Consider the following 11744-nt stretch of genomic DNA (forward strand, 5'->3'; position numbering starts at 1 on the left):
TATTGTTCAAACCAGCGGAACCAATATTACTGAGTCTAGACACGATTGTGTCAGCATAAAGGATGGAATTCATCATTGCAATCATTGGAAATTTTACGGAATTGTTTAGATGCAGAACCTATGACTATGAAAATATATATTGATAAATAGCAGGAAGTAGGCAAAAGTAATTGTTAGACCGATTTCGATATCAGTGTGCTATAATGAGGCAAAATCTAACGAATTGATTTTCGATCAATTAAAATATCAGTAACGACAAGGATAAAAAATGACATGTTATCAATTATCAATCAAGAAATATGCTAAATGAGTACATACTAACAAAACAGCACGAACTCGGGTATATCTAAATATGTGTGTATAATTTCATGTCCATGAAGGTAGGGTTAAGGAAACAGGAAAAACTGCAAACATTTACTTTCGCTATAGGTATCACAAAATTCTTGTTACCCCGCGTCATAAAATGTTTTCATATCGACATAAAGTTTCGCGAACTCGACTAACAGGGGAAACGTAATTATCGAAGCAATTAAAAATCGTCAGAGATTAGGAATTACTTAATGTTCAAGGTTGGAGATTCAACAAATTCTTTGATATTGAGAATTTTCCTGTTTTGATTGTTATCAATGTGTGTCAAGAGACACATGTTGTAAGACAACATTATCCTAATCATTATCCATGTTTGGGTAGCAAAATGACTTGGTGGTCATAATGGCGATTTTCTAATCTCACCATAGAAACCAACTTTTCGTACGAATTTCTGCACTTCGGCACAAACAAACCCAATAGAGCTTAGATGAAGACCAGGCACAAGGCTAGTGTGTTCATCTGGTTTTAACCTAAATCCACCTGAATGAGAATCTTTTGTTGGTCTACAAACTGCGTTCACAATTTCATAAAAAAACCTTGATCTAAAAACTACCCTTACAATTACAGTAAAAAAAACCTCCTTGTACTCACACTTGAGCCTCTCAGTCCGGGGTCCCCGGCAGGCGGCGCTGAGCCCGCAGCACAGCTCCTTGAAGTCCACATGTCCGTCCCTGTTCTCGTCGAAGGCCAGGAAGGCCCCAGCCACGGCCGCGGCCGGCAGCGGCGGCGACAGCAGCGGCGTCAGGCTCTCCGCGTCCAGCTGGCCTGTTGGCGCCGCGTTCCGAAGACTCCAGAAGCATTTTTCTAGCTCTATTATATCCTGAAAATTATCTTGAAGTTAGTTTTTGGACAGAAGGACATTGCAGTAGTAAGGGGTTTCGATTCCAGTTGTGATTTTTATCGTACTTGTCTGTATGGATATTTTGCTTGTTACTCTCCAAATTATTGTCGTTTATTTGGAGCAAATGACAATCACAAATCTCATTTCTGTCACCTTAAAGCCTACCCTTAGCAATCGAGTTCTAATTATCTTTCTCATAAATATTTATGAAGCTACAACAGCTATAATGGCATAATATATACCGCTTACAGAGACATATGAATAAATAGGAAAGAAAATAGTATCGTTACAGTCTTGTGTTTACGTAATAAGTTGTGATCGTAAATAGTGTCTGTCCACAAGTTGCTGCAAGTTTCCTTATTCATAACAGTCTCGCACGGAACGCTACACGATAAGTATTCGAGCTATGCTGTAATGGCTTCCAAACGGGGATGGTAAACTTCGGGCTAAATAAAGCTTGGCACGGAACAAAATGTTACAAGACTTGATAATTTTAAAGCTATAGTGTATGGGTACTAGTTTGATTATATTTTTGTTTGGTTTAAATATATTTTTGGATATTTACAACTTAAAACGACAGTCATCCGTCACGCATTATTAATCCTTCAAGGACAGTCTTATCACAAAGTTTGTCCAGTAATTGGTACCTAAATCTTACATTCCATTCAACACATTCCTATTCTAAACTTATTATTTTAATTCTAAACCCATGACACCCAACTCCCAAGTCATATGGCTTAATATCGAAAAGAGAAAAATCCGTAATAGGTTGTTAAGGCTAAGCAACTGTGGCCTATTTCAGGCACTAACGATCGGTGCATCCGTACTATCCCCTTCATACGATTCTTTCAACTCGAACCCCTAATCCATACAGGTTTTATTAAAACACCGAAAGTGAGCGTCAAACGAGTGATAGCGTATCATTGTTGTGCAATAAATAATTAAACTCATGTGAAATAATTAAGACCTACTTTTTTCAAGTGCGCACACATTTTTATCAGTCATCCACATTATGGAGTAAGTTGAGCGGTTAATGCGATTGATAAAATGTATATCCGCCGTCCCCAAGTGCAGTAACGAAAAACTGACACTAAAATTAAATTTTGACAATATTGTCACCACGCCAAAGCCGTCACGGGTTCGATCCCGAGTAAAACAAGCATTTTTGCTCCCCGAACGCTTGTTCACTCAGAACAAGCGTCTGGTATCTTTGTGCATGTGACTTGAATGTTTTTGAACCCTCTCGGACACAAGGATTGAATTCGTTACTACGGGGTTCCTTTTTAAAAAAAAAACATAAACTAAACTTTGCACTTATGTTTGTTTTTATTTGACACTTAGCAAGGTTTTTACGTTATGCAAGTACACTACCAAAAACTTATTAACATTCACAGGTTGCGCACTTAACACAATATTATTACTCTGAGTACGTTGCATAACATGTTATTCAAATAATCAAGTTACACATGTAATTGCGGCTACTTTGATGCGGTCATATAATTTGCCACAATTTGCATTTGCCAAACAGTCGTAGATGAATTGTTGCAAAGGGTGTTTTGTCATTGACAAATTCTGTTGAGTGTCACAAATTAATATCACGGTGGCTTTTCCTGTATTTCTTTACCTTTTAGTTGTTTAATGCGTCGTCATTGTTTAATTAGACAATGGATTTTATTTAGTAATGACTAGCTGGCCCGTGCTTCGTTGGGCGGCTGTTTTGAGGTTAATATATAGCCTTTGAGGGTCACAACAAAACACGGCTGTCTATTGGTAAATATTTTAAATTGATTCAGTATGTCCAGAGGTTAGCTTTTAACAACTTTAGAAGCTTTACACCATTTTAATTCAAGTATAGGTTAGGCCAACCAAGTATTCAAATTACATCAACTAACGTTGAGCTAAAGCATGAAAGTTTAAATTAGAACTTGCAAAATAAGCACACCAAAAACTTGGTCCCCAGTCAAGTTTCCGGCAAATTCAATTACCGAACTTCTGAACTCTAACCAAAATGCACTATTTTCAGTATCGACAGCGAAAAAAAAGCGACTGAAAAAGTGTAACAGTACCGAGTGCTGCGGAAAACCACTTAAAACATTTGCAGCGAAGCTAAAAGCCGCAATCGAGTGCGCCGTCCAACTTTATCGTCATCGCTATTAAACCGCGCTTTGGAATCGATAAACGTCACTTGTGGAAGTGGGAGCTCGTCACCGCACATGAAACAGATTACACTCTGTGTGCATGGATATCGACCGCCCGGCGACTGCTCGTGTTTACTTCCCGAGTCATGTGTGCGCCATGCAGAATTATTTAGAAAGCTCAGGTTTCTTCTGGAGAAAATGTGATTTAGGAGTACTCAATCATATTGTAGCTTTACAATACTGCCGAGGTATAACTAAATTATGCATTTGTATGCATTAATATGCATTTTCGGGTATGATTTAGTATTTTCAGAAAAAGTAGCAGAGGCAGCGTACTCAGGTTCAATACACCAACTTGTTACACACTTTTAGCGACAACTATAGCTGCAGCAAGAAAATACCTCAATCTTTTATAAAAAGCCGTCTCGTTATGTTATAAATGAAATTGTTAATTATTTTATTTTCCTTTCCAGGTGATTAATGTAATCTTTTGAGAAAAAATAATGTCTTGGACGTCACTATCAGTTGCAGACGTCGTAGTAAATCAATCAATACAAATAATAAAACAGCATATTGACCTCTACGATCTAACGAGAATTTTCATCTTTATCTTAACGACAGCACGATCAACGATCGCAATATAGGTTGTATTCGATAGACTGTCAAACGAGTATCACAAATACACATCAAGATTTCAGATAACCTGTTTGTGTTGCAAAAGTACACGAGAACTACAAATCTTTCTTTTAATATTTTGACAAGAAAATGACGTATATAAAGAGTACAAAGTCGATAGCTCTTATCTTGTAAAAGTATTATCTTTAAACATTATTTACCAACGCTTTGACGTTTTATCCTTTCAAGTAAACACGTTTTTACTCTTACTAAAACGCCCCATTCATAATTTCGACTCACGAAATCGTAAAGTTGACCTCAATACAAATATAAACAATTAATTGTTACGACAAGTGTAGATAAGCTTAATTCTATTTGTGTAGTTAATACAAATATTATTTAATAAAGTAATTAGATACATATAGATTGTAGAACATAGTTTTTACGACTTGTTTACAAGACCTAGTTGTATGGACGCAAGTAAGTTTCTGATACATAATAACCGTAACAATAGATATAATTATTAATTTTACAATAGAAACAAACACAATTACCTAATAAAAGTCATTTATGTAATAGTGGGACTTGATATACAGACTTATGCTTCTTTTCTCTGCCGAGGTAAACAACATCTTTTATCTGTCATATGTAAATAAAATTATCATTGCCATGATGAAAGTTCATTTAAAGAATTAAGGGGAAGACATTACTATTTCACAAACTTTTAATATTTATACAGGTCTCTTATAGAAAATACTAAAACGGGACCGTTACTAACTATCAGACAACAGCGTAACCAAATCAGAATAATAAGTAAATAGGTAGGTACCTGAAAAAATGTGCGTCGTTAAAAAGACAATGAAATCAATAGTCCATTAATATTCATTGTGAAATATCAAAATACGCCATAACCAGAACACACTAGAACGAACCGACATACATACAGACACATTGTATTATGTGTGTGACACAGTAATATTTACATGAAAGATATCGTACGAAATGCGCTTGTGTTGTCAGTGATAAGGAGAACAAACAGATACTAAATTATATGAGTGACAGATATTTTTAAATGTTGATGGTAAACAAAGAAATTTGCCGAAAATCGTGATGACTGCTAAAAGTAACAGACATCATTGTTAACTTCTCTTTGCCTCTTGCAATTCTCGACAAAAAGATCAAATTGGCGTATCTAGTTCCATAAACTTAGACACAACAGAAATTGCAACAAAAATACGTTTAAAAGAAGAAAGAAATTGAATTCAACTTTCGAAAAAAAAGGTCTTGAAAGCCTTTAAAGTGCTTTATAGGGCTTTACGAAGCGTGATGTGACCTTCAGAGCGATCGAAGGACGGTACGATAAGAACGCGGTGTGGAATTACAAAAAGTATAACGCGTGTTATGAATGAAGTGAGACTGAGACCGCCCCCCCCCCTCCGCGCGACATAAACCTCACTTCGAACCCCTCACAAGTTATTATAAAATCATAACAATAAGCGATACGACGGTAACAAGTGATTTATTTTCGCTCACAATCGCTAATTAACGTTACAAGTAGAATGTACCTGTGTCTTACGAATGCAATATTCGTGTCGTGATGATTTGTTAATTATAAAGCTTATGATTAAATCTTATTTGCAATTATCCTGTCTTGTCGTCATTTTGCTAGTCAGATCTAGAAGATAGTTCATAAATCTTTTTATGTCAGATTCCAAATATTTCCACTTTTATACAGCTTTGCAGAAATGTGACTTTTAGTAACAGAGATAGGAAATTGTTTCTTTAACAGACTTACAAATCAAATAAAATCAAAAAGTGTTTATTTCAAATAGGCCGTTACTCAGGCACTTTTAAAATGATACATTACTGACTCTAGTTGCACGGTTCCAAAGTGTCATTGTTATGGAGAAGAACCGGTAAGAAACTCCATAAGTTACTCTTTTCAAAATAAAATATTATAGTAACATCTTATAGTAACATATATTTAATTATTCATTATAGTGAATGTCTGCAAAAACAGCGTAAATTAGCAAAACACTTTAGTGTCGTGCATGTTGAATCCTAGCAGAAACGGAATACGGAAGCAGGCTTGCCAACTATTAAATAACGGATATTTAATTGTAGAAGTCTTGCCAGCATTTTTGCGTCCACATACATAAATTGTCCTCCTTAAGAAATTCCTTAAGAAACTGGCATTCACTCGCGACAAATTGCGCGACTTGTCAAAACAGTCGCCTTAAATCACACCTTACGATATGTTTGTCTGGGTTGTTCCTAACACTGTATTGTGGTTTTCCTTATTCAGATACTGTGCGCTAGAAAAATCTCTTGACACATTATAAGATAATCTAAGTTTTGTAAGGCAGGGGGTTCCACAAAAAAGTCACATGCACAAAACACCCAGACTCGGAACAAGCATCCGAGGCTCTCACAAATGCGTATCCCAAGCGGGGGTCTCATTCGTGGCGCTTCGCTCGCTGTGGATTTGGCGTAGTGCCTTATACCAATTGGCTCTCCGTGCAGTTAGATCAGTCAGTAATTAAGATGTCAATTTCGAGATAATCTAGAATTAGTCAGCTAATGTTACGAGATAATTATAATAAACGTTGTCAGTTAATGATAGAGGATGACAAATGATATAATTAAGCTTTTAGTCATCACTAAATAGTAAGGTAAACGTACATCATTTAAGATTTGGAAATAGCGGCCATTTAGAATACATAACTGGAGGTAATAAACAGGTTATTTACAGAGACTTCGTTATTAGAAGCTATTTGGCCAAGTACTGAAACGCCATTCAATAATATGCATTAATATGCTATTTATTCAACAATAAATAAACATTTATTGTAACTAAAAATTATCTTAAGTTTTAGCACTCGGGAAAATGGTCAAATAATGTATCAAACGTCGACGTCTCGGATGGCAGTGTTGGCACAGAAAGCAATGGCGGGTTGATGTGGAGGCGTACCGCGAGCGTTGGTTTGAGGCGCAGGACAGGGAATCCTGAAAGTATTTGGGGAAGCGTTTGCCCCACACAATGGGCTAGGAAAAAATCTACTCAAAATGTTTGTTACCATTATAACTATTTGTTGATCTGCAGCTGCAGTAAGCGATCGTATTACATTGCTAGCCAGCATAATTCCGTGCAAATATTTCAAAGGTTGAATAAATAGTTCAGTATCTAATTACAGAAATTTAGATACTTGTATAATCAGAGCGTAAAGTTCGGTGCTGTGCACAAAAGAGTTAATTGCATAGACCTAGATTTCAAATGCGTTAATTAGATGTTACCATGTATTTCATCTTTGAAGACGGCTTAAGTACCTTAGTATCATCCTGATAAATATGTTTGCGCTTTCCAAAAATAAGCAATTTTATGATAATGGGAATGACTTGTGACAGAGCATAAAAGAATATCAGGTACGTTGATAATTTTGTTATAGATACTATAATTTACTTATTCTTGCAGTCAGAGATGTCGTTTTTCAGGAAAAGATCTGATTGTGCATTCCTTAGAAGAATACAAGTTCAAAAATGTTATAACTCTTCGCAGGAAAAAAAAATGCTTTTTTGCTTACAGCTTTGCCAATGCCATTGGAATTTGGAAACCAGCATGTATACCATAATAATAATAAATATATGGTGTAAATTATGCCTTGACAATAAACGCCGGCTGGGTAGTGTCCTCGGCACACCGACATATTATTGGTATCAAGGCGGGCTCTCGATAAAGCGCGACAATTCCTCGATTGCATCCAACTCATTGACGTTTAGATACCGTATCGGCAGACATCTTTACTGACGTCACACGGATATGCCTATTAGGTATCTCATGCATATTTTCAGTTACTATGCTGTGATGGTTTAATATTTCGATATTTGTTTCTGGAGAAGTGGTCATAGCGTCTAAAGGCTTCGACGCCTTTTAAATCCGTATAAGAAACTACCAATAGACTGATTGATACTACTTTAGCTGGTTTTAATCTAAAGAGCGATCTCCAATATCGTAGGCCTAAGTGGTTCTAAAGGCATCTCTAAGCGCCTCTTCTACCTTCCTTCCTCTTTCAGTCTTATCCACGACAAAAACACCTACATAATATTAATCCCACATGTGATAGGCATTAGAACAACAGCTGTAAGTGGATTATGTATGAACAAATCAAAAAAGTATTTAATTGATATCTGCCCGATAGTCGTTATCCGAGATAGACGAATTCTATTTTACGCAGTCATCATTACTTTCATCCTATTGTCATGCTGTAGATATTTCGCACAGGTCAACAAAGACGTCCATCGCAAAAAAATGATAATTTGTAATCAGAATTTAAAGAGTTCAACCAAAATTGCCCTTTCTTTGACACATTTTTATGCTAGTCTAATCTTAATTGGATTAAAGATTAACACTCACCCTTTCCTCCAAGTGTGTAACACCAGCCAGGCTCTGGTAAAACGTCGGTGTCTCCAGATCCTGAGCCACATTCACCTCGGACAGTAGCCATTTGGACAACACTGTCGCATCCTTATGTATGAGCAGCCACGACCGGAACTGGTCGAATGTGACCTTCTCCGTCGGCCCAAACAGGCTCAGGAGTATCTCCGCATTCCTCTGGCCGCCAATGAGAGGAAGTGAAGAATATTCCAGCTGTAGAGTCCGTGCGAAATCCCTCTTGTATATGTATGTGCTGTTATCACCTTGGTTATTTACGTAGAGGGTCCATAGGAACCTAGAAGTATGATACAGTTTTAGCTTATAACATAGTTTTTCATTTGAACAATGATAAGGATATACATATTGTATTGATCGGTTTTTGTCGCTTATTTAACTGATTGTGTTGTAATTGCACAATATTTATACGCACAATATATTATTATAACGATAGACAATGCAGGCTTTTAACAAAGTCATAGTCATTGTGTCATAGTAACATAAAGCTTGCTATTCAAATTGTAGGATGATACTAAATTTTCAAAAAAGCATTTTAAACATCCTTAATGATAAGGATATCAATCTACCTGAAATAATATAACAATGAATATGCACATTATGTTAAAACAATATTAACACTCATTTTTATGTGTCAGTCACCAGATTTTGGCTTCTTTTTGGACCACTAAAGAGAGGAAATATTCGACAGTTGCCATATAAATCTTGAGCAAAAGTATGGTTCCTGTGGGTTCCACCATAACATATGGTGGCAAAAAGAAGAACCTGACTTTCATAGCGCAACAAATTGCGTTTGTACTATGATCAATGTAAAAAAATGCAAGAATGGATAAATTGTAGAGAAGAATTCGCCATCCATTTGGACAGTAAAAGCAAAACAAAACGAATAAATAGAACTTAAATTTCAGTTTACCATACAATGCTTGATCGAAATGATCTGATTAAATCTTAGTTGTATCTTTGATTGAAAGCTTTCCATTCTCTACACTATGATAGGACTGTTCATACTAAAGAAATTATTATGTATGAGATTAAACTACAAAACTTAGAATCTTATTTAAATGAACTTACACCTAAATGTTGCTCCTAGTCTAGGAGTAATTGGACATTTATTATGACTTACAAAGCCTTAATGGCTTGAGCTATGATTGAGAAGAATTTGGTTCAAGAAATTTATGAAATTAAGAACACAACTGTTTGAGAAGTATTCTCAGCAAGTGCTTAAGTATGATGATTTCAGGACATCCTTTATTAAATTAGGCTTTAACAAGGAACTAACATAATTCTGGCTGTTCTTTAAAACACCTACAGGATTCAGAGGTACTAATAATGCTTTAGATTATCCAGAATTAGTGGTGATTTATGACAAAAGTTCTGAAATTGGATAATAATTAAAGCGGGCTTGATGTTACTTGGATTTGAACTCATGATTCACTTAATAAAACCAAACAAATAATGGAATGAATGTATATGCAATAAATATTATACAGAATTGTACACCATAGAATTTTACAGCAGTAAAATTAATTACAAACAGGGTGAAGGTTTAATAGTGGTCAATTTATTTATGTTTTTAAATAAAATGATATGACTGCAATATAATTTAGTCAAAGAAACTTGTAGCTTTAAGTAATCAATATATTCCAGAGCATAAACTTAACACCAATAGAGAAAAATAACTGATGACTAAATGAAATACTAACCGACAATGTATTTAATTAGAAATGTGATTTGGAAAGCATATTTATTAAATAGCGATAGAGCAACCTAAGCAGTTAGGGATTAGTATGAAGAATTGTTAATAACAAAAATATCAAATGTTATGTACTTCAGTAGGTAGTGGTAACATTTATATATTGAAATAGTAGGCAGGCTTTGGAAAGCTTTTAGTTCTCCCTATACAGTTCAGGACAAATATTATTTTCATAAAAATCTTAAGCTGATGTCTCGTTTTATCTTAAGTAAAAGTAATTTCTGGCTTAGTTGCCAAGTTAACTTGAATCAGTAGCACCTATAAAGTTCTTATGCAATAGGAAATACATCGGTGGATTATAGAAAAATATGTTAAAATGACCAAAAAAACAATGCCACAACACTAATTTAAAAAGTTTGAATGTCATTAAACCAAAATATGCATGCAAAGTAATACAATTGTAATGAAAACAAAGTACCATAACAATTATTGTATTCAATATTGAAAGGTATCACAATATAAAAGACAAGTTGCAAATCACTCTAACTATGAACATCTTTATCTGATGCATAGATACATGTCTAAGTTTCTATCATAGTTCTATTATCTAGTGCATCTAATGTTACTAATTAGTTAAACCGCAAGAGCACAGGCATTTACTCCAGTGACAAGTACCAATACCCCACAACAACCTCCTTGGAAAAATACTGAAGCAAGTGACAACTCATAGTGTGTATTTAATTCTCTCAATCATAACACACTCTTGAATACTAATTACCATAAATTAGATGCCAATTTAACTTCACAATTTAAATACAACCTATTCTTATTAAGTAAACAAGCTAATGAAAACTGTCTGCCAAACAGTTTAGCGCTAATAACATAGCACGTAATACTACCTATCATCAGATTGATAATGTGACATGATTGTGACAACAGTAACAACAAGACGAAGTAAACACTCACTTGATTTTTTCTTCGATGTTGCCCTTAGTGAGCACGACGATCCCGCAGAGCAGCTCCCGGAAGGCGATGCCGCGCTTGGTGCCGCCGCAGGCCTGGTACAGCCACTCCGCCACCTCGAAGGGAACACCATCGCATAGCACTTCGTGGACAAACGCCTCTAAGCTCAAGGCCGTCCCGTTCGCACCGGCACATCTCTTGAACGCTTCGCGTATACGTCTCAACTCACTATCAGACACTGCAAATAAAATAAACTGATATTCATCACATTCCTACAACGCACTTAGATCAACTTTATGCACAACGCGTACCTCGTTTCACTGCATCCTCGTACAATATAAAAGATGGTTTTGAGTCTTTTGCACCCATATTCGCGAGTAAATAACGATCATAACATTTTTAAAGGCGTAATAAACACAAAGAAACAAAAATTATTACAGCTGACAGCTCACGTCGTATGATCTGTAGCCATATTGAATATTTTTTCTTTTACTTCAACATCACATCCAATAAGAACAACTTTTGAGACTCCGTGATACCAATTGCGTTTTTCGTATCAGTTACTTTGTCTTAACTATCTTGCAAATACGCAATGTACAATGAAAATATAAAACGCCACAGAGGTTTTTTTTTAAATAAACGTTCTGTTTCACGAACTGTAAAATACACGCATTTAGT

General features: G+C 35.6%; 1 protein-coding gene across 4 annotated transcripts in view; it reads right to left on the bottom strand.

The window, feature by feature from the left end:
- The window catches only part of LOC113503194 (ubiquitin carboxyl-terminal hydrolase 32-like), a 38838-nt gene extending 27181 nt beyond the window's left edge, over window positions 1–11657 (bottom strand). For all 4 annotated transcript variants that reach the window (XM_026885053.1, XM_026885052.1, XM_026885051.1 and 1 more), the window contains exons 1-4: window positions 11378–11657; window positions 11070–11304; window positions 8375–8690; window positions 961–1189 (exon numbers count right to left, since the gene is read on the bottom strand). In XM_026885053.1, coding sequence (XP_026740854.1) covers window positions 961–1189; window positions 8375–8690; window positions 11070–11304; window positions 11378–11435 — 838 coding nt within the window. In that variant the 5' untranslated portion in view covers window positions 11436–11657. The remainder of the gene's footprint in view (window positions 1–960; window positions 1190–8374; window positions 8691–11069; window positions 11305–11377) is intronic.
- Between the last annotated feature and the right edge of the window lie 87 nt (window positions 11658–11744).

This window comes from Trichoplusia ni, chromosome 18 (genome assembly GCF_003590095.1).
Source record: "Trichoplusia ni isolate ovarian cell line Hi5 chromosome 18, tn1, whole genome shotgun sequence".
NCBI lineage: Eukaryota > Metazoa > Arthropoda > Insecta > Lepidoptera > Noctuidae > Trichoplusia > Trichoplusia ni.